Here is a 24,650-nt window from a genome sequence, read left to right as displayed (position 1 = left end):
AAAATGGCCGCCTTTAAGGTTGACGAGAACATTGGTACTTGGGGCAGAGCGTGGGGCATATTTACCTCCATCATGGGCGAGCGCAGGCCCGAGTTGCTGACCGAGTTACCTATTTATCAGTCACGTATTATGGAGTATTCTGTGGCATATGGGGGCAATCAGTGGTTCTGCTATGACAATCTTTTTAGAAAAGCTAAGGAACACGACCCATTGTTGACTTGGGATTGTTACGACTCCGTGTCATGGCAAAAAATGGAGAGTACAGGAATGTTGAAGGTACCATTGGTAGGGAGTAACGGAGGGGAATCTTCCCGCCAAAATTCTGGGACACCCTTTCGGACGGGTGCAGGTAACGAGTACCACTCGAAGCCGAGTGGCAACACAGGGAAAAGGGGGATCTGTTGGAATTTTAACAGAGGGAAATGTACGAGGCCCCAGGGGTCATGCAAATTCAGACATGAGTGTGGGGGGTGTGGGCAGCCATCCCATCCTGAGTCCTTGTGCAGAGCCAAAACGGGTGATAACGGTGGTAAGGGAGGCACCAAACAGGTCTGATATAGTCCGAAGGGTGCCTTTACCTACCCCGATTGATACCATGGCAATGATTCCTTGGCTCAACGAATACCCGGATCATGCTTCCGCTGGGGTGTTGCGAAACGGGTTCTCATATGGTTTCCGCATCCCAGTGGGGGATTTTCAGGGTGTAGCAAACTGTAAGAATCAACTGTCGGTCTTGCAGCACGCGGCGGTGGTACAGGTAAAGATTGGGAAGGAGGTGACTCGGGGTCGTGTTGCCGGTCCATTCGATTTGCCACCGGTTGCTAACTTTGTTTGTTCCCCTCTAGGGGTGGTCCCCAAGAAGGACCCGGGTGAGTTTCGGCTGATACATAACTTGTCAGCCCCACGTGGTCTTTCCGTGAATGACGCGATAGACCCGGAAGGGTGTTCAGTGCGGTACGCATCTTTCGATGAGGCCGTAGCCATGTTGAATCGCCTGGGGCCCGGGGCGCTGATGGCTAAATCAGACATCGAGTCAGCGTTCCGGTTGCTCCCGGTACACCCAGACGATCAGCGTCTTCTTGGTTTCATGTTTCAGGGTCGCTATTACATGGATAGATGTATGCCAATGGGGTGCTCGATTTCATGTGCCTATTTCGAGAAGTTCAGTTGTTTTCTGCAGTGGGTATTCACAAGGAAGACAGGTTTTCAACATGTTATGCACTATCTCGATGACTTTCTGTTTTTGGGGGCAGCCGGGGATCCTGAGTGTGGACAGGCTTTACATGAATTTTGTGTCTTAATGAATCGATTTGGTGTGCCATTGGCGCCAGGTAAGACTGTGGGTCCCTCGACCTTGATCGAGTTTCTGGGGATCGAGCTCGACTCGGTAGAAGGTTGTTTTCGATTACCCAAGGAAAAAGTGTTGAAATTCAGGTTATCCCTTGAGACATGTATTCGTGCAACAAAAGTAAACCTGCATCAATTGCAACAGGTGGTGGGTCTGTTGAATTTTGCCCTAAGAGTGATACCAATGGCGCGCCCCTTTTCCCGCTCGATTGCGCAAGCCATGGTCGGCCTGAAGGAAGGACATCACCGCACGAGACTCTCGGCAGAGGTTTGCCAGGACATGCGCATTTGGTTGGCATTTCTGGCGGATTTCAATGGTCGAATTGTCTGGAACAAACCAGCGGTGTCCTCTGAGGAGCTGGGGCTTTGGACGGATTCGGCGGGGAGTATAGGTTTTGGTGCCATATTTGGTACACAATGGTCGGCTCAAAAATGGCCGTCATGGTGGCATGAGTGCGGGTTGACGAGTAACATTGCTTTTCTCGAACTTTTTCCTATTTTGGTGGCCCTGAAAACGTGGCCCGGGGGTTTCCGTGATCACTCTGTGGTGTTCTGGTCTGATAACATGACCGTGGTTGAGTGTATCAATAGTCAGGCAGCACGATGCATATTGATTCTGAGACTGCTCAAGGAAATTGTGTTGTTATGCATGCAACCGAATGTACTGTTTAGGGCAAGACATGTGCCGGGGGTGATGAACCAAGCGGCTGATGCGCTTTCTCGTTTCCGTATGCAGGCCTTCTGGGGTTTTCTGCCCACAGCAGACCCGGTGGCGGCACCCTTTCCCGAAGCTCTCTGGTCTCTCGGTGCCCCGAACTACAAAACCTCGTGGGAGAGAGTTTAGCACCCAGGACGAGGAAGGCATATGAAGGGGCGTTCCGTTCCTATTGGGCCTTTTTGGGTACTGCTAGGGGGGAGCTGTGGGGTCAGGAAGAGTTTGTAGTGAAATTTCTGCTCTCTTTACATCAGGCAGGCAAATCAGTAGCTACGGCCCAGAGGCATCGGGCCGCCATTTCCTTTATGGCAAAGGCTCATGGGATCCAGGACCCGACTTTCGTTGTGCAGAAAGCGCTACGTGGGTGGCAACGCCTTGAGGGTCGCAGAGTAGATGAGAGGCACCCGATAGGTTTGGACAGGCTGACCCGGTTATTGTCTGTGCTCCCGGCAACGTGTTCATCCCAGTATGAAGCAGTGTTGTTCCGAGCCGCATTTGCACTAGCATTTCATGGGGCTATGCGGGTAAGCGAATTAGTGGCGAAGAACAAGCGGGATACGATGGGGGGATTGTGCCGGGAGCACATTCAGGTCAGGGGGGAGACGATGACGGTCTCATTTGTGAGGTCCAAATCCGATCAAGGAGCAATCGGGGACTGCGTAATCATTCAGAGGATTCCCGGGTCTTCCATGTGCCCTGTGGTATGCGTAGAGGAATATTTGGCACAGAGGGTTGCAGCATGGGGGGGACCTTCTTGAGACACGCTGACGCCACCCCACTGACGAGGTTTCAGTTCCAGAGGGTGCTTGCGATGTCGATTTCGGCCGCGGGCTTGAACCCCGGCGAGTTCGGGACCCATTCCTTTCGGATAGGGGCTGCTACTGAGGCTACAGCCAGGGGTCTGAGTGTGGAACAAGTAAAACGTGTGGGGCGTTGGTCCTCGAACTGTTATAAAAGGTATGTGCGGTTGCACATGTTGTGAAGCTGTAATGATATACTCACGCTTCTTGTTTCTGTTTGATTTTCAGTTACGCAAGCTTACGAAGCGGGGCGGACTGTACAGTCGACCCGACTCCTGGGGACCAGCGGTCAGAAATCACCGTCTGCGAATAAGGAGGTGTGGGTCGTGGGCCACTCATATGTGAGGCGTGCCGCGGACGTATTCAAAGCAGGTGATATGATTCACGTGGCTGGGGAATACGGGTACAGGGTGTCCTTCTACGGAAAGGGCGGGCTCTGTATTGACCAGTTTCAATTCTTTTTTGAGGGTTTGTTAGAGCGGACAAGGTCACCGCCGTCTATAATCATAGTCCATCTTGGGGGTAACGATCTGGTGGCCACTGGTAGACGACTTCTTCTTGAGGCAATGCTTTCCACAGTAAGTTGGTTGGCAAGAAGAGTTCCAGGGTGCACAATTGCATGGTCCCATATGATCCCACAGAAAGTGTGGCGGGGGGCTATTTCGGTTACTGCTCTGAATCATTCAGTAAAGAAAATAAATAACAAAGTGAGTAGATTGTTTCGTTCAAGTACACTACATTCTGTTTCGCATGGTTGTATCAAAGGGGACAGGATGTATTTGGGGGACGGGGTTCATTTGTCCCGGGTGGGGAATGAGTTACTCATAGGAGACTTCGTAGCCTGGTTAAGGAGTTTACAGCATGACCTTTAGGTAGGAGTTTTTGTGGGGGGTCCGGATAGCCGGTCAACTATCCGGCCTGTGGCGGTAAGGTCATGATCGGTGAGCAGTAATTGGAAGATCCCTATGAGGGGGCGTCACCCATTACGGATGGGAGCGCTCGGGGGAGGTGGCCAATTGGCCCCTCAACGGGGAGGCGGTCCAGTCTAAGGATAGGCCGCCGGAAGGAAAGGAAAGGTGGTCAAGGCCCCTTCCTGGATAGGAGGGGCTACGGCCCCTCCTGGGGAATTTCCGGGGCCAGGACATCTGCGACGGCAGATGGGTAAGTTGTGTGGGGTGCGGGAGGGGGTTTACGCTACCTTTTAGACACCTCACACGAGTCCTCGAACGACCGTTAAATGGCGTCGAGTTCATTGGGGCCCCCGTCAAGTACAAAGGGAAATTGGTAGATGCACTTGAGGTACGCCTCTGTGCGGTCGCTCCTCTCACAAGTGAGGGGGGTATGTCTGGTTTAGGGATCTGACACCGGTTACGACCTTGCCGTTGGCCCTTAACGTTAGGATGTACAATTTCAAGTCAAATGTTTTGTAGGATGTTAGTTAGGCTAGGAGAACCTTTGTATTAGAGATCTGTTAAGGTTAGCCAAACATCGTAATGTGGAAATGAAATTGTACATAATATGAAACTGTTATTTTAATGTTTTGATTTTGTTTCATATTTTAATAAATACGGCCGGGAAGGGTAACTCCCTTCCCGCCTTCCAAAAGTTCAAGAACTGTTTCCGGTTTCCCAATTCTTGGGGATTGTGTTGAGAGGGGGTGGCGGGTATCTCAGCCATATGGAAAGGGGCGACCATTCGGTCCCCCCGAACGTATGGTGGAGTACCACGATCCCCCCGGGAAGCCATCTTGGGCGGGAGGCGAGTCTCGGCTGGTATGCCCGAAGCGGCGTAGCCGGGGCGCGCCTTTTTCCCGCCCTAGAATGGGCTGTCCTAGACACTGACGCGGCCGGCCACGCCCTCGGAGGCAGGCGGGGGCGGGTTTACGCCCGCCCTGAAGACGGATAAAAGGAGCGGAAGCCAAGAAAGCATCCTCTTGTTCCTGTGCTCTGAAGCTGCACCTCCCCGCTGCACGTGAGCTCGAGACGGAACGAAGAGCCAATTTTGACCCACCCACCAGCCCCTGAAGACAGCGAGTCGTTGTGAATACAGTTTTGATATAGTATCTCTTTTGTTTTCTCTGTTTTTCTTACAGGTTGTGATGATTGTTGTGAAATTTTTAAGATGCAATAAAGAATGGTTATTTTCAGTATGTTTTGCAAATAAAGTAATTTTGAACGAGGATTGATCAGTATTTACGCTTGGTCCTCGAACTGTTATAAAAGGTATGTGCGGTTGCACATGTTGTGAAGCTGTAATGATATACTCACGCTTCTTGTTTCTGTTTGATTTTCAGTTACGCAAGCTTACGAAGCGGGGCGGACTGTACAGTCGACCCGACTCCTGGGGACCAGCGGTCAGAAATCACCGTCTGCGAATAAGGAGGTGTGGGTCGTGGGCCACTCATATGTGAGGCGTGCCGCGGACGTATTCAAAGCAGGTGATATGATTCACGTGGCTGGGGAATACGGGTACAGGGTGTCCTTCTACGGAAAGGGCGGGCTCTGTATTGACCAGTTTCAATTCTTTTTTGAGGGTTTGTTAGAGCGGACAAGGTCACCGCCGTCTATAATCATAGTCCATCTTGGGGGTAACGATCTGGTGGCCACTGGTAGACGACTTCTTCTTGAGGCAATGCTTTCCACAGTAAGTTGGTTGGCAAGAAGAGTTCCAGGGTGCACAATTGCATGGTCCCATATGATCCCACAGAAAGTGTGGCGGGGGGCTATTTCGGTTACTGCTCTGAATCATTCAGTAAAGAAAATAAATAACAAAGTGAGTAGATTGTTTCGTTCAAGTACACTACATTCTGTTTCGCATGGTTGTATCAAAGGGGACAGGATGTATTTGGGGGACGGGGTTCATTTGTCCCGGGTGGGGAATGAGTTACTCATAGGAGACTTCGTAGCCTGGTTAAGGAGTTTACAGCATGACCTTTAGGTAGGAGTTTTTGTGGGGGGTCCGGATAGCCGGTCAACTATCCGGCCTGTGGCGGTAAGGTCATGATCGGTGAGCAGTAATTGAAAGATCCCTATGAGGGGGCGTCACCCATTACGGATGGGAGCGCTCGGGGGAGGTGGCCAATTGGCCCCTCAACGGGGAGGCGGTCCAGTCTAAGGATAGGCCGCCGGAAGGAAAGGAAAGGTGGTCAAGGCCCCTTCCTGGATAGGAGGGGCTACGGCCCCTCCTGGGGAATTTCCCGGGGCCAGGACATCTGCGACGGCAGATGGGTAAGTTGTGTGGGGTGCGGGAGGGGGTTTACGCTACCTTTTAGACACCTCACACGAGTCCTCGAACGACCGTTAAATGGCGTCGAGTTCATTGGGGCCCCCGTCAAGTACAAAGGGAAATTGGTAGATGCACTTGAGGTACGCCTCTGTGCGGTCGCTCCTCTCACAAGTGAGGGGGGTATGTCTGGTTTAGGGATCTGACACCGGTTACGACCTTGCCGTTGGCCCTTAACGTTAGGATGTACAATTTCAAGTCAAATGTTTTGTAGGATGTTAGTTAGGCTAGGAGAACCTTTGTATTAGAGATCTGTTAAGGTTAGCCAAACATCGTAATGTGGAAATGAAATTGTACATAATATGAAACTGTTATTTTAATGTTTTGATTTTGTTTCATATTTTAATAAATACGGCCGGGAAGGGTAACTCCCTTCCCGCCTTCCAAAAGTTCAAGAACTGTTTCCGGTTTCCCAATTCTTGGGGATTGTGTTGAGAGGGGGTGGCGGGTATCTCAGCCATATGGAAAGGGGCGACCATTCGGTCCCCCCGAACGTATGGTGGAGTACCACGATCCCCCCGGGAAGCCATCTTGGGCGGGAGGCGAGTCTCGGCTGGTATGCCCGAAGCGGCGTAGCCGGGGCGCGCCTTTTTCCCGCCCTAGAATGGGCTGTCCTAGACACTGACGCGGCCGGCCACGCCCTCGGAGGCAGGCGGGGGCGGGTTTACGCCCGCCCTGAAGACGGATAAAAGGAGCGGAAGCCAAGAAAGCATCCTCTTGTTCCTGTGCTCTGAAGCTGCACCTCCCCGCTGCACGTGAGCTCGAGACGGAACGAAGAGCCAATTTTGACCCACCCACCAGCCCCTGAAGACAGCGAGTCGTTGTGAATACAGTTTTGATATAGTATCTCTTTTGTTTTCTCTGTTTTTCTTACAGGTTGTGATGATTGTTGTGAAATTTTTAAGATGCAATAAAGAATGGTTATTTTCAGTATGTTTTGCAAATAAAGTAATTTTGAACGAGGATTGATCAGTATTTACGCTTTGTAATAAGTTATGTTTGCGTTGTAATCTTAGTAAGTTAGGTAGAATTGTCGTATTTATTTTGGTTGGGCGGTAAGGTCATGATCGGTGAGCAGTAATTGGAAGATCCCTATGAGGGGGCGTCACCCATTACGGATGGGAGCGCTCGGGGGAGGTGGCCAATTGGCCCCTCAACGGGGAGGCGGTCCCGTCTAAGGATAGGCCGCCGGAAGGAAAGGAAAGGTGGTCAAGGCCCCTTCCTGGATAGGAGGGGCTACGGCCCCTCCTGGGGAATTTCCCGGGGCCAGGACATCTGCGACGGCAGATGGGTAAGTTGTGTGGGGTGCGGGAGGGGGTTTACGCTACCTTTTAGACACCTCACACGAGTCCTCGAACGACCGTTAAATGGCGTCGAGTTCATTGGGGCCCCCGTCAAGTACAAAGGGAAATTGGTAGATGCACTTGAGGTACGCCTCTGTGCGGTCGCTCCTCTCACAAGTGAGGGGGGTATGTCTGGTTTAGGGATCTGACACCGGTTACGACCTTGCCGTTGGCCCTTAACGTTAGGATGTACAATTTCAAGTCAAATGTTTTGTAGGTTGTTAGTTCGGCTAGGAGAACCTTTGTATTAGAGATCTGTTAAGGTTAGCCAAACATCGTAATGTGGAAATGAAATTGTACATAATATGAAACTGTTATTTTAATGTTTTTATTTTGTTTCATATTTTAATAAATACGGCCGGGAAGGGTAACTCCCTTCCCGCCTTCCAAAAGTTCAAGAACTGTTTCCGGTTTCCCAATTCTTGGGGATTGTGTTGAGAGGGGGTGGCGGGTATCTCAGCCATATGACATAAATGTAATCTTTTTTATTTCCTATCTTTAACGCACAATTCACAACACACATCTACATTTTTTGAAAATGTACCTCCATAATTAACATCAATAACTATCAAATAAAAATATTATTAATTAAGACAACAAATTAAAATAGATACAAATTGATTTACTCCCTAAACATTACCCCTATAAAACTAAAACTCACACACAAAGTAAACAATTATCCTAATTATTTTATTCATTGCTGAATTATTTTCAATTAACAACTACTTAATAATTCATTAAAAATAAATGACTTCCCACCCTTTATCACTATAAACCCCACAACTCACATCTGAAATTAATTACACAATAGCCATATTTAAATTTTAAATAATTAGCATTAATTAACAAATTATTATTAATTAATTAAAAATAAATGACTTCCCACCCTTTACCCCTATAAATCCCACAATCCACTCCTAATAAAATGACAACATTAACATATAATTTACCAATTCATTATTTAATCATATTTAACAACCAATCAATAATTACTTAATATTAAAATTACGTTCTTCCATTAGCACTATAAAATCTAATTTAAATGAATATTAATACATTTTAAAAAATTATTAATTTATGATCATTAAATTACTTCCCACACCTACCCCTATAAATCCGCAACCCAACCCTACAAAATAATACAATTACCATAATTAATTACCACTTAATTAAATAACAACCAATTATTAATTCATTATTAATAAAATACTCCCCACAATTCCCACAATACAATTTAAATTAAATAACTATTACTAAATAAAATATAATCATTCAATTATTATAATAATATTAGTTCCCACCCTATTTCCCTATGAACCCACACCCAATACAGAACTAAAAACAGTAAATTTAATTTAAATAAAATTGATAACGTTAGAATGGAAATCGACCTGGGCAAGATGGCCGCGGGTGGGTTGTGCTGAGCAGTCGCACCAAAACCTCTCTCCCATCTGGATACTGCAAAATGGTATAGCGCTACAATGACAGTGCTAGATGGCCGCTGAACCTGTTCCCCTGAAAGTCAGATTCGGTATTCAGAAGCGCATGTTACTGAGTCCAGGTCGTGGGGCAGTCTCTGATCAGCCGATTACTAGTCAGCTCAGAGGTGAAGTGCTGACTGAATTCGGCAGGCTTTCACGGACTTTGAGAGCATTTGTGGGCGGCCTACTGCGGCAGATTAAGGCAGTTACAGTACTTGGCTTCAAGGATTTAAGTGAAAGAATGTCACAAAGATCGACGAAGATGAAGCCTAAGGAAGGAGTGGAGATCGGCAAATCAACCGCTGCTAATCCAGAGACACTCGCTGCTTTGAAAGCGCAAATGCCGGCGAAGAACCCGGGCGCAATTAAGAAAAGCACAGCGCTTTTAACAAAAAAGAAAGCGGATCCGAAATCGGACCCAAAAAGTAAACCGCTGGGCGGAGAGGAGAGCGACATGGTGAAAGGGCGCACCAAGATGCTGGAAAAGCCTGCAACCCTTGGAAGAAACAAAGGAACACCCCTAAGGCAGCCTACCTTACCGGAATCGTTCACACGCCCGGTCTGCACGGAGACGGCGGCCGCGGCCTCGGCAGCAGAACCCTCGGATGAGGTAGAAGCAGTCCCGGGAGCCTCGGGAGCTAACCAGAGAAGCGTCCTCGAGGACGCAGCGGCAGCAGCAGCAGCTGGAGACGTGACGGGTACTGTGTCAGACGCCGAGCCGGCTGTTGCGAAGCAACCAGTGTCTGCGAGCCTTGAGCTGATCACTGATAGGGGCACAGCGGTGTTGGTTCAGGAGAATGCAGGACAGAGTGCTGCCAAGCTGAATGGAGTGGAAGAAACTCTGCAGAGGACGATGACTATTGAGAAGGAAAGCGGTAAGGGGGAGCCGAGGGGGCAGGAGAACGCAGACATGTTGCAGGCGATTATGCAGGTGGAGGCTGAGCTATCGACTAAATCCTCCAATCCCACATGGGGAAGTTCAATAAGTTTAGCATCAGGAAAAGTTGGACAACCCATGGAGAAAGAAGAAGTGGGCTCACTGGAGGGGGAGCATTTCTATTCTGTAAATGAGGACTCCGATGTAATACAACAAGAAGGGGAAAGGACAGAGGAAGAGGAAGAGGTGGATAAAGAGCAAGATGAAGAGGGTTCGTTGTCAGCATCTACCTCCTCAGGAACTGACCTAGGCAAAGACTCTACACAAAGAAGGAGGCAGATAAGGCGCTGCAGGTATGAAAAGTCGCCAACAAGAGGTGCAGAGAGAAAACTGGTCTGGGACTACTCGGCTACGTCACAGACATATCAAGAAGAGTACGAAACAGATCCAGGGCAAGATGATGCACTAGGGATGGTTTTCAATATGTTGAAACAAATACAATCTGAAGCAAGATCTACAAGTCGTAAAACAAGACAAGACTTTAAGAAAATTCAAACGACGCTCCGGAAAACAAACAAATTGTACGAAGGCCTGTCGGGAAGAGTTGCTGAGGTAGAGGACAGAACAGGCAAGATGGAGGATGATCTTCGTAGCTTCAGCGAGTTTAAAACACAACAGGAAAAGAGGGCAGACGATTTCCTTTGGAAGATGGAAGATTTTGAAAATCGCCAGAGGCGGAACAACGTTCGTATTTTGGGGGTGGAAGAAGGGCTCGAAGGGCAGGACCCTAGGGGGTTCATTGTTAAACTACTAAAGGGAGCCTTTCCTGAGTCCCAGTGGCAGTGGGAAGCAGAGATTCAGAGGGCGCATAGATTCCCCTTTGTCCAGCGTAAAGCATATGGAGCCGAAAGAGCTGAAGGAGGCTCTAAAGCACCACTCCCTAGAGCAATACTCGTGTATGTTGGCAACTTTCTGCTATGGGAAGAAATCATACAGAAAATCAGACCTGACAGCAAAAGAACCGTAGAGGGGGTTACCTTCTTCTCAAGACCAGACTTTTGTCATGTGACAGTTGAAAGGAGGTGGAGGCTTAGAAGCATGATTCCACAGTTTCAGGCTTTAGGTTCAGAGGCGTATCTGTTATTCCCAGCTAGGCTGAAGGTGATCACAAAAGGCAGAGTTAGGATGTTTATGTCGGAGGTGAAAGCTCAGGAGTTTGTACAAGAGTTGGGAAGGGAGAAGAAATAAGTGTCCGATCCCTGCCAAATCAGTTGAAGGTTTTTCAAAAGTAAATTTATGGTCTCTGGAGGAGGGATGGATCTAGTAGAAAGGGGGGGGGTACTGGGCAAGGTGGGAGAGGGGTGCGACTAACACAACCAGGAAGCGTCCACGCATAGGTCATTGCTGACCTATTTGCCTGCAGGGAGGGGGACGGGGAGGGAAGGGGTGGGGAGAGGGAAGGGAGGGGGTGGAAGGGTAAAAATCGGTGGAAGAGGATTGTTTGGTTAGATTTTGTAGCACACATTGCACACATTGCTTGCACATATAGTTTGGTGTTTATTTTTTTGAGTAGAGAAAGGATGAGGAAGGTTGGAGGGGATAGGATGGTTAAAGAAATGTTTCTTCTATACAATATGCAATGTCATGTAAGTTAGCTTCGATAAATGTATGTGGGTTAAATGACCCAAGGAAAAGGGCGAATGTAGCGGCTTACATTAGAACCTTACAAGTGGACTTAGTATGTTTACAGGAAACACATATAGAGGAAAAGCAGATATTTGTAATGAACCAACTGGGCTTTGATGTACTGGCAGCCAGTAGGCAAGGATCTAGGACAAGAGGAGTTGCAATCCTGGGGAGAAGAAGAGATGTGGTAGTTAAAAGAAAAAAAGAAGATCAATGGGGGAGATGGGCCATCGCGGAGTTATGTTTTAGAGGATTCAGGTTAACACTAGTAACAGTATATGGATCTACGGAGGATGATCCGGAGATTTGGCAATTCATAGACACAGAATTAGCACAGTGGCCTGAACCAGTCATATGCTGTGGTGATTTTAACCTACATGATCCCACAAGCTCATTCATGAATTCTGGAGCGGTCTACAGTGGCAGAAAGAGGAAGGTAAACAGGGCTATTGTCAACATGGTCAATAATAATCTGCTGGTAGATCCCTGGGCGATTCAACATCCACTGCTAGATAGTAGCACTTTTTTTTCTGCACCGCATCAAGTCTTGGTAAGGTTAGATTACTTTTTAGTTTCAAGGTCTTTGGTGGCGGAGACACAAATTGAAAAATTACCAAGGATCATTTCTGATCACAGTCCATTAGTATTGACAATAAAGGTCTCGCAAACGCAGAACAAGAGGCCAACATGGACCTTTGAGAGGAGCCTTCTCCAAGACCTAGAATACAGGAAACATATGGAGGGGTGGATTAGGTCATTTTGGGAGATCAATCATGGTACTGCCTCCATAGGGCAAACGTGGGATTGCTTCAAGGCTGGGGTTAGGGGAGAAACACTCTGCTATGTACTGACAAGGCGCAAGAAGGAGAGGTTAAAAACGGAAACCATCCGGCAAAAGTTAAATATAGAGGAAGGAAAATTAGTTGCTGCAGTAGAACGTAAATCTAGCTTGGAACTCATATTATTGAAACTAGTAGAATTGAAGGCAGAAGCAGTAGAGAGTTTTTCAAGGAAGCTGGCTGAAAAATACTTAGCTAAAAAAGAAAAAGCCTATGAGTGCAGCGAGAAAGTGGGACACATCCTAGCGGTCAAAGTTAGACAACAGAGGGCTGCTGCGGAAGTAAAAGAAATATTGGACCCATCAGGTGTCACGGTCACAGATCCGGATAGGATAAGAGATGTCTTTAGAATTTTCTATGAAAAACTGTATGCACAGGAGGACACGGGGGAATAGCTGAAATTAGTAACTATCTCAAGGACATAGCTCCAGCATCTATTTCAAGGGAGGAAGGAGAAATGTTAGAATCTAGCTTAGGTCTGGAGGAATTTATTGAGGCACTAAGCAGTTTACCATCAGGAAAGGCATCAGGTCCGGATCAAATCCCGGTTGAGTTTTACAAAATATTTCGCGATTGTTTGTTGATTTATATGTTTGAAGTTATGTTATACGTACAACAAGGGGGCCAGCCACCGGAGTCATGGGGAGGGGCAGATATAATTGTCATAGCTAAAAAAGGGAAGCCCTTAACTCTTCCGGGATCATACAGGCCAATCACATTGATGAATTCGGACGTCAAGGTATATTCAAAGATGCTGGCAAGGAGACTAGCAGGCTGTATCGAACGTTTGGTGTGCCCATCGCAGCATGGCTTTATACCAGGGAAAGGCACTACACAGCATATCAGGACAGTGATTACTATGCTGGATGCTGCAGAGGTCACAGGCGACCCTATTTCAGCGCTCTTTTTAGATGCCGAGAAGGCTTTTGATAGGGTCGCCTGGGAATATCTGTGGGAAGTTATGAAGTGGTGTGGCATTGGGCCAGGATATATACTTGCCATACAGGCCCTATACATAAACCCGGTTGCAAAAATCAGAGTGAATGGTGGGCATTCAGATTTAGTGTATATACAAAGAGGGACTCGACAGGGATGTCCGTCTTCTCCACTGCTTTTCGCCCTATATATAGAGCCACTACTTCGCAAACTAGAGGCAAATCCTGTAATTCAGGCTATGTCAATAAATGGATGTACGGTAAAAACTCTCGCCTATGCTGACGACGTAGCTGTACTGACTCCAAATCCGGATATAGCTATAGGGGGAGTAGAAGTAGAGGCCCATGGCTTTGGGCGGGTCTCAGGCTATAGCCTAAATAAAACTAAAACTCAGATTATCAAGAATAGGTTTGCGAGTAGTCAGGACAGCAGAGTCGTCAACAGTGCAATATATTTAGGGATCAACATCTCGGCAAATCTGGATGAGCTAGTCGAGCGCAATATGGAGCCACTGATAGGGAAGGTAAAAATGGACTTGGAAAGGATAAATAATCTGCACCTCTCTTTAGTTGGTTCTACGAATGTGTTAAAAATGATGGTCCTGCCTAAATTCTTGTACCTATTCAGGTCAATACCCTTAATTTTCGAGAATAAATGGTTTAATAGGTTGGAAAGTATAGCTAATAGGTTTATTTGGGCCCAAAGAAAAACTCGTAGAGCTTATAAATTCATCACTTTGCCAAGGGATAGAGGGGGCTGGGGTGCACCTGATTTTAGATTGTATTATTTGGCTGCTGCTCTCCAGTATATGCAGGGATTAATAGGAGGAGGCGGGGGATTATCAAAGACTGTTAATTTGTCAATTGAAGCTTATACACCGGTTTTAGGGCAAAACATAGAAAACTGTTTTTTGTACTTTACGGATTTGGGCTTTTTTAGAAGACAGACATACAAGACCCTTAGGGCGGCACTAAAAATCTGGAGCTCTTTTTTGAAAAAGATGGGTATGGGTAGATTCAATAGGTACACCAAAATCTATAAAAATAAATCATTCCCTGATGAAATCTTTGCAGATTCTGTAATGGCGGGCTGGGAAGAGAAGGGGATACATCAAATTGGGGATTTAATAAATTCAGAGACGATTGTACAATTTGAAGATCTGGTAAATGTATATAAAATAAATAGAAGGGATTTTTTTAAATATCTTCAGATCAGGAGTTTTCTAAGAAATAAACAAGGAGGGCCGGTGGGTTTCCAACCTAATGAACTGATGGAAGGGATAACTACGGGGGAGGAATATTCTATTAGGACAATATATGCGGTATTGGTCAAAAATAAACAGGATGATTTGAATAAGCATAGAGACAAATGGGGGGAGAGAATTGAGGCTACCCACGAATCCTTTAATGAATCTTTGGAACTAGGTCGGACAATGCTCTGCTCTGCCCCCTTGCAATCACAGCACTACAAAACACTATTCTCGCTGTATCACACCCCAGCCAGGATTGCAAAATGGGGGGGTACTGAGGGCATTACCTGCCCTAGATGTAATTCCCCTGAGGCAGATATTGTCCACATGTTTGCTACATGTCCCCAGTTATATACAGTAGTTAAGGATATTGAGCATTTTTTAGGCAATTCATTAAGGATAAAGACAACTCTTACAGTAAGCTTGATTATGCTGGGAGTCGATGCGGGAATTTCCCAAATGGATACGAGCGATGCAATGTTTTTGTTTATGGTAGCTGCTGTTTTTAGGTTAATGTTAGCTAGAGCATGGTTGGATAAGAGTCCCCCAGCTATGCAAGTATAGTTATCAAACCTTATTTCTATACATAATTTAGAAAAACACATATATGCAAGAAAAGGTGGGGCAGGGAGAGCGCGAGGTATTAAAATCTGGGGACCTTTGGAGAAGTGGAGAACAGGGATAGGATGAAAGGACATGCTGAGGATTTACTATTTTTTTTTTTTTCTCTCCCTCATAAATATGGCAATGGAATGTTTTTGGTGTATTGATGTATTGATTGTTTTTTCTTTCGAGCTTATTTTTCTGTTTCAATCTGGGCTCTCCTTTTCACTATTGTGAATGGAACATATGTAAGAAGAAAATTTGTATTCTTTTAAGATGTGTGCTTTGGTTTTAAAATAAAAAATTTATAAAAAAAAAAAAAGAAAAAGAATGGAAATCGACCTGAGTCATAAAAGAGATGGCTCTTCCAGGACAGAGCGATGGCCCAGATGTCGCTTTGGAAGATCCCATTCCTGAAACGCTTGGATAGACCAGCACACCTCAAGAGATCTCCCATTACTCACACGATTCTCTGGGTGTGGGACGCGGTAGGAATCACGGGGGACTTACCACCTTCCCCTCACCTCTCACACCACCGTTTGACAACCCTGCATTCCCACCGGGTATGGAGCCCTACGCCTTTGAGCAATGGAGGGCTTCCTATTGCAGGTCAGCGGGACATCTTTTTGACCTAGATGGCTTCATCCAACTCGATGACCTAAAAGGAATGTACACTCTTACTGTCCCACGGTGCTTTCAATATTTTCAGATCAGACACTGGCTGACTCAACCTGACACTCGGCACCTTGTGGGTAGGCGACTCATGGCCTTCGAGAAATGGCTATTCATGAAAAAGACTGATAGTAAGGCGATTACTGATCTTTATTAAATGATCGGTCCTGAGCCACTTCCACACCGATCAGCGGGCCAAAGAGGGTGGGAATCCAAGCTAAGGAGAAACCTCTCGGATGAGAAGTTGGGGGATGTCTTCCACAGAGTGCACCACACAGCTAGAAACACTGCGAGTAAAGAAACAGCGGTTAAGATTGCTTCCTATTGGTACCTGACGCCTGCCTGACTAAACAAAAGCAATCCACGCCGGAGCCCTACATGTTGGAGGGGTTGTGATGAAACGGGGACTCTAACACACCTACTGTAGGATTGTGTAGAAGTGAGAAACTACTGGACAGAGGTTCTTGATGCTATAAACACACACTTTGACACTGACATTCCTCGCTTTCCGGCGTACACTCTCTTGGGTCTCCCAAATGCACTCACCTTCAACTTACCCATCAGAGGAAAGCAAATCGGGTTGACACTAGGGGTGGCAGGCAGTCCAGCACATCCTCTCGCTATGGGGTTCTCCGAGGCGTCCCTCAAACACGGGATGGCTCCATAGACTCTGGTATATATTGGGTATGGAACGAATCCAGGCAACCCTCACGCAATCAGAGTCATTTACTACTGTTTGGCAGCCTTTCCTATACCTATTAGCCACAGAATTCATTGAAATCACATGCCCGAAGTACCAGCGCCTGCTGAGGCTCACCGACATACCCACAACCAAGAGCGTCCGTGCTTGATGGGTAAGGACAGACGTCATGTTCCAGCAGCCACACAGTGCAGTTTAGCGACACACCGGGGGGGGGCGAAGAGGGTGGTGGGGGAAGGGGGGATTTGGGGGTTTTGTTTATAATAGAAAAAAAAGATAAAAGAAAAAAAAAAAAATGAAAAAAAAAAAATTAAATAAAATTGATAACTATAAAAAATGTAACACATATATATAATACAAAACACTAATTAAAATATCGATATTTAAAAAGATTAATTTTTTTAAACGATATTAATGACTGTAATATTTTTTTTAACGATACTGCTTATCTTAAAGTCTATATTCTCGACCATGATATTCTTCCCGTCAATGTTTCTGTATGACGGTATTTTGAACATGATATTTGTGTGAGTTGACATTTCTAACTCAATATTCTGTCTGCCTACCAATTAGGGATATGAGGCAGAGACCTAGGTGGGGCAGATTGTTTGCAGTGTTTGCTGCCGTTCCATGCCATGTTTGCTGCATGCTTTGATGTTTTCATCTTTTCATGGGCAGGAGCCCAGGCTTGTGCCCCGAATTGCACATACCTGGGCATTGGTGCTCAGTCTGAGTGGACAGAGATCGCAGCTGTGTCTTGAGCCTTGGTGAGGACAACACCTCACAATGTGCTCGAAGGACTATGCATTCTGATGTCTGTACTGTTTGACTGCCATGTCTGCCTGTGTGCTTAGTGGAGCTGAATGACTGAATAATGGTGACATGAGGCTGTAGAACCTTTTGAGACATAATATGCTGAAATGTCAACAAGGGATACATGCTGGCACTGATACGTCTGCCAAAGGCTGTTTTTATATAGAATACAAAAACTACTTGCAAGGCCAATTCATGATTCTATGATCCACAGATTGTTGGTGATCCCACGGACATCAATGTGATGTGTTTTTAAACTTTCTGTTTTTGTGGTGAAAGGGTCGTGCTTGAGCTACTAGTCATCCATATTCCATCTCTCCCTTTCATGCATCTCCACTTATGTAATTTCTGAGCCATTCATCTTTCAACAAGTTATTTCAATGATGGCAGCCAGCAGGCACTCTCTGTTTGACCATCTGTCTGTCCATCTCCCTCTCCTACTTCACTGGCAACATCTCCAATGTTTTCTACCACTGATCTTCTAGCAGAATGAAGGGTGACTGAGCTCAATAGAAGCAGGCTAACTAATGTTTCACCACCTTTTTCAATCAATCAATCAATCAAAGACATTTATAGAGCGCACTACCTACCCGTAGGGTCTCGAGGCGCTTGGGGGGGAGGGGGGGGGTTGCCGCTACTGCTCGAACCGCCAGGTCTTGAGCTTCTTCCTGAAGGAGAGGTGGTCTTGGGTCAGGCGCAGGTCGGCCGGGAGGGAGTTCCAGGTCTTGGCGGCCAGGTAGGAGAAGGACCTTCCTCCTGCAGTGGCTCTACGGATGCATGGGACGGCGGCGAGGGCGTGGCTGGCAGATCGGAGGTGGCGTTTGGGAGCGTAGAAGTTGATGCGGTTGTTGAGGTAGCTCGGGCCTTGATCGTGGAGAGCTTTGTGTGCATGGGTAAGGAGGCGGAAGGTGATTCTCTTGTTGACCGGGAGCCAGTGCAGGTCTCTTAGGTGCCCGGAGATGTGGCAGTGTCGTGGGATGTCGAGGATGAGTCTGGCTGAGGCGTTCTGGATGCGCTGGAGTCTCTTCTGGATCTTGGCGGTGGTTCCGGCGTAGAGTGCGTTGCCGTAGTCCAGTCGGCTGGTGACGAGGGCCTGGGTGAGGGTCTTCCTGGTCTCCGTGGGGATCCACCAGAAGATCTTCCGAAGCATGCGCAGGATGTTGAAGCATGACGAGGAGACGGCGTTGACTTGCCTGGTCATGGAGAGGGAGGAGTCCAGGATGAAGCCCAGGTTGCGTGCGTGGTTCGTCGGTTTGGGTGCGGTGCCCGGGGCGGGGAGCCACCAGGAGTCGTCCCAGGCGGATGGCGAGGAGCCCAGGATGAGGACCTCCGTCTTATCTGACTTCAGTTTCAGGCGGCTCGTCGTCATCCACTCGGCTACCTCTTTCATGCCTTCGAGCAGGTTGGCTCTGGCGGCGGCGGGGTCGTTGGTCGTTTTTAAATCTTTCTCCACGTATGTGTACATTCATCGCCCAACAATTGATGTTAATATTCTTAAAATGTATATATTAGTACTGCTGCACTGCAATAATGTGGTACAAAAGATGTATTGGCAGGCTTTGCTATACATCATCACAAGCAGAATCTTAGGCCTGAGGTATGAACCTCCACAAATGGCCTACCCAACACACTTATCAACTTTCCTCCAGCTTTTGTGTTCATAACTGTTTTTATGCCTTTAATGCATCAAATTCTATATACTTTTGTTCTCCCTCTGTTGTTTTAGGTAACCCCAAAGTGAGATACTGGTCAAAGTCAAGAGTCTTTTGCCTGATGGTCTGCATCTGTGTCATTCTGGCTGGGATTGGCAGCACTGCTTGGGCTGTAGGTAAGCTTTGAAAATATGTCATGTGCCACATTCCTTCTCTATAAACTTGCATCTACTAATATGATTATTTCACCAGTTTTAAGCCTGCCCTTCTGTTTTAGCTTCTAATACTTTAAACAAATAGAACCAGAAAGACCATTATTAGAGTCTATCACAAATAATAATCTTTTGGGATTTCCATGGAATACTATTATTAGGGTAGTGAGGCAGTGTCATTAGGAAATAGTTAGAGCATTGGGACCACCAATAGTTCCTGTTTTCTGAGGCACCATGAATGGGCTTGAGTTAGGAATAGTGTTTTAGATGATTTATTATTTTATTTGTAAGCTGATGCCCAGAGCTTGTATAAGATTTTTAACCTAACAATTTATGGTAAACACAAAAATTGTATATGTGGACAGTGAACCAAATGCTGCTTGCTAGGAATTGTGACGGTAGATGCGAGGGACACAGTACCTAATTGTGTTATCCTACTATGAAGCATTTGGTCACACAGATACTTCCTATTGAGGAGATCTTATTGGTGAAAACGTTATTGTCGTACATCGACAAATATTTTATTAAATTAGTGATATTTTGAACTACAAAGTTCCACAAAAAGACATTTAGGCTAGATCCAGCAGAGCAGGTAGAATGTTTTCAAATGGAATAGCATGGGGGTTTAGGGCCTTTGAGAATGGTAGATTTTTGAGAATGTTGTCTATTTTGTAAGAGAGAAGGGTCCATAATCAACTACAGGCTCATCATCTATGAACGATGGATGGAAAGGAAAAAATGTGAGGATGCCACATATTTTTCTGGTGGCATTTTATTATGAGGAATATTGAAAAGCATGCTTAGTGATACATAGTCCAGCAGGAACAGTCAAAGTGTCTGGCATGTCTATTTCATATGCCTATGGGTTGACACACAATAATGTTGATTGTGCACATGTATAAGAAATAATATGATAGCTTTTACTTCAACACCATGATTTGATTTGTTTTATTTTCTTTCAAGCAAAATGTATGCCAACACCACATTCTTGGTACTTGAGAACCAACAAAAACTTCAAGCCCCAGGGCACTTAGGACCTCAATGTGAGGTCCTTTGTAATTCCGATGTGGTAGGTGGCAACAGTTAGTGGCCCCTTCACAACTATAGGATCCACCGGTACACCACAAGTCTGTTTACTGCAACTGGAGATATCAGCTGCAGTAATCCGTAGCAAATTAAGCAAATGAGTAGTTAGCCGGTCAATTGGACCCACAGTTACAGATTCATAGAGAGGGTTTATGGCATGGGCAAAGTGGACAACTGCACACGGCCCTCACAATCCACGGGCCATTCTGCCTGTGTTGATCATGTTTTTTTCAACTTCTATTTTTCTCTCTGCCTATCTCTAACTTTGTCTCTCTGTGCCCAGTGTCATCTTAAGGTTTTGTGAGTTTCTGGGAAACATATTTCAACCTGTTTCGGGTGAACACTTTTTCCAAATTTTTGTTTGGCTTAGTGTGGGCTTCAATAAGGTGAAAATGCATAATAATATTCAAAGTCATTACTAACATGGGCCTCTAAATATGTCTTGGCCGAGCCCTCAAAAATCCTTAAGAGGACACTGCAGAATCCCCTGGAAATTCCTATTTTCCAAAAATAAGGAATGAACCAATCTATGGTTTTATGGCAATGTATTCCAGTGTTTTGAACCCAAAAACATAATTGAACTACCTCCCATGCTTATATGTTTTACACTGGGATTCTGTAGTAGCAGCAGGGTTTCAGATAGAAGTGTTATTGCAGGTATGTAAGAGAGGAGTAAGTGATCCATGTATGAATTAGCAGGGTGTTGGCACAGATGAAATTAACTCGCCACTTTACAGTCTACTAGTGTGCGGTATTGCATGCCTGAAGGACCTGGTCAAACCTCTTCAGGTGCCAGATGCAACACATTGCTGTATTCTTGGCCAGCTGAAGATTCACAAAGCAAGGGCTGGAAAGCAAAGATATAGCTGTTACCATACCCTTGCAGAAACAATTTAAGATCACAACTCATTAGGAAGAGAAAGAAGTTCCCATCTTAACAGCATCAGAGTTTTAAAGCTAAAAGTGCACATTTCATTGATTTGGGCATACCATGTTGCTGTGTCTTTCTTCCCCTTGACTTACCATTAGGCCGCAACCACCACCAACTTCGATCAGTAGGTAATCAGCTTGAGATTTCTTAGCAGTGGCACACAGTGATTTCCCTTCTGTTAAACATTCCAAGGCAGCTAAGCTTCAAATGATGTGAATTCTTCTTTTTAACACTAGTTGCTGCTTTTTGCAAACTTTAGTCTTTTGATGGAGAAGGATAATATAGACGCTGTTATTGAAGTTGACTTTAGGTAAAATGAGAGCTTTAACAATAGTTGCTTTATTTTAGGGAAAGCAAATTTAAACTTGACAACTCTAATTCCATGTCTTTTATTAGGAGCATTCTGCTGCAGAGTTAAAGTCACCAGTGGAGATGTGAAAAAGATGTATCGGTCTAATTGCGTACTGCACAGAAACACATCAATGCCTAAACTGCTGATTATTTCTGACCGGAAAAAAAATGCCAGAACCCAAAGGGAGACCATAAGTCTGAAAAAGGTGGCAAAGTGTGATTGATTGAATTTCCTTAGCTGGCTACAATGTTATGGTTTGCCAAGTCTAAAACTTTTGTCATCAATTCCAAAACTTCACCTGTATTGCAAAAAAGTGCAACATGTCTTATGGTACAATGCTCAGCCACACCTTTTAGGCTTGCCTTGCTAAAACTTTGTTACATTTCATACAAATGAGAAAGTCTGAAGTTGAAAGTTTTCACTGGAAGCACAGCAGCACCTTGCACATAGATCTTGCTCATTCTAAATTCTTGACCATGGAGAATGAACAGCGAGAACCAACAGCATATAAAGGAACTCTCCTACCCCAGCGCCAACGCCGACATCCCGCCCTCACAAGAACTGTGCGACTCACTAGCCATCTTCTTCCACCGCAAGATCGCTGACATCCTTGATAGTTTCAACACCACGACCGCCCGACTACGCCAGACTCCACCTCCCCTGTGAACACCACCAGCGCCAACTGCCTGACCTTCTGGTCCAACGTCTCCTTTCGAACCAGCGACATTCCCGGAAAGCTGGACGCACGCTGAAATAAACGCCTTTCTCAAGAAGCCCAAAGCGGAACCCAAGGACCTCAAGAACTTCTGGCCCATCTCCCTGCTCCTATTCCCAGCAAAGGTCATCGAGAAAGTCGTCAACATGCAACTGGCCCGCCACCTCGAAGACAAAAACATCTTGGGCCCGTCCCAGTCCAGATTCAGACGACACCACAGCACTGAGACAGCCCTCATCGCCACCACAGATGACATCAGGCACCAACTAGACAACAGTGAAACATTAGCCCTCATCCTCCTGGACCTGTCAGCCGCCTTCGACACGGTCTGCCATCGCACTCTAAAGACACGCCTCCTAGAAGTCAGAATCCAAGAGAAGGCTCTTGACTGGACCACGTCCTTCCTCTCCCGCAGAACCCAGAGGGTCAGCCTCCCACCCTTCCGATACAAAGCCACCGACATCATCTGCAGCGTCCCACAGGGCTCATCCCTCAGCCCAACGCTGTTCAATGTCTACATGACCCCCCTCGCACAATTGGCCCACCATCCCGACCTCAACATCATCTCCTAGGCTGAAGACACCCAGCTCATCCTCTCCCTCACCAAGGACAAACACCCTGCCAAAACCAACCTCAACGAGGGAATGAAGGCTGTCGCCGATTGGAGGAGCAGCCGTCTGAAGCTGAACTCGGACAAGACGGAGGTCCTCATCCTCGGACCCACCCCCTCAGCCTGGGACGACTCCTGGTGGATGACCACACTGGGAACAGGACCAACACCAACCGACCATGCACGCAATCTAGGATTCATCCTCGACTCCTCCCTCTCCATGTCTAAGCAGGTCAACGCCGTCTCCTCCTCCTGCTACAACACCCTCCGCATGCTCTGCAGGATCTACAAGTGGATCCCGATCGAAACAAGAAGAACGGTGACACAGGCCCTCGTCAGCAGCAGACTGGACTACGGCAACATACTCTACGCAGGAATCCCAGCCAAACACCTACGATGACTACAACGCAGCCAAAACGCCTCAGCCCGACTGATCGTCAACGTTCCCCGCTGCAGCCACATCACCCCCCACTTGAGAGACCTACACTGGCTCCCCGTCGACAAGAGGATCACCTTCAAGCTCCTCACCCACACACACAAAGCACTCCACAACGCCGGACCAGCCGACCTGAACAGCAGACTTAGCTTCCACACCCCCACCCGCCAGCTCCGCTCCGACAGCCTCGCCCTCGCCGCTGTCCCCGCATCCAACGAACGACCTCCGGTGGCAGATCCTTTTCCCACCTTGCCACCAAGACCTGGAACACCCTCCCTACCCACATACGGCAGACCCAAGACCTACTCGCCTTCAGATGACTCCTCGAGGACTGGCTCTTCGAGCAGTAGCATCATCCCCCCTCCTCTCAGCGCCTTGGGACCCTCACGGGTAAGTAGAGCGCTTTACAAGTACTCTGATTGATTGATTGATTATATCCAGCCTCATTCCATAAGCGGTTGTCCTCAATGATTGCAGAAATATCGCAGTCAAATGTGACCCCTTAGCTTGCATTTTACTTCCTACTGTTTTTATGTAACAGTTTATGTCATTTGTATAATTCTTGAATTCAAATCCTATTTTATTAACGCTGGTACCATAGGGCTCATAAAACATTATTTCTCTTAACTTTAGTGGTTTCAGAATTTTAGATTGCTGTAAAGTTGTTTCAGTGTTGTTGTTGTACCAATTGCATTTCGTTTGTTGTCATGTCTGCCAAGCAAGGAAGTTTTAAGTATGGACTCCTCACTGAAATCTGTTTACCTATTGTGAAATAGATAAGTTGGGCTCTATGAACTTGAGCCTCAAATCATATAGAGACTCAAGCCTCTCTAACCTTAGTGTTTAAGAAATCCACATTCCTACAGTCAATATCCTATAGAAGACCACAACTTTAGCATAGATAATGTAGTGCCTACGGAAGATGAAGCTGGAGACTGTAGTTAAACCCAGTACATGTTGGCACCACTAAAGGATAGGTACCACTAAAGGAGATTTCTTTTATTTTTATATGTATTTGAGGATAACACAGATAGATCACCCAGGCTCATAAATTAGTTCAGAAATAACTGTTGATAAAGGTCACAATTATTGAAATCCAAATGTGCCACATCACACAGTTCATCCTCTGTACTGGAAGACTCCTGAACATAGGGTTCAAGTAGGGCAATATTTAACATTTTTGGTTTTATGCTGATCTTCTTTTATAAAACATTGTTTTGCAAATTGTTGTAGATAACTGAGCTTCTGTTGAACACCAATTTCTTGCCAGAAGCATACGATCAATCAAGGATCCAAAATATATAATATTTGAA

The 24,650-nt window shown here is 46.3% G+C and overlaps 1 protein-coding gene across 5 annotated transcripts in view; it reads left to right on the top strand.

Moving 5' to 3' along the window:
* HPN (hepsin) overlaps window positions 1–24,650 on the top strand; it is a 389,596-nt gene that overhangs the window by 247,248 nt on the left and 117,698 nt on the right. For all 5 annotated transcript variants that reach the window (XM_086930020.1, XM_086930022.1, XM_086930018.1 and 2 more), the window contains one exon: window positions 19,070–19,171. In XM_086930020.1, the coding sequence (XP_086786146.1) occupies window positions 19,070–19,171 (102 nt within the window). The remainder of the gene's footprint in view (window positions 1–19,069; window positions 19,172–24,650) is intronic.

This window comes from Lissotriton vulgaris, chromosome 7 (genome assembly GCF_964263255.1).
Source record: "Lissotriton vulgaris chromosome 7, aLisVul1.2, whole genome shotgun sequence".
Lineage (NCBI taxonomy): Eukaryota > Metazoa > Chordata > Amphibia > Caudata > Salamandridae > Lissotriton > Lissotriton vulgaris.
This window is presented reverse-complemented; position numbering and strand designations above follow the sequence as displayed.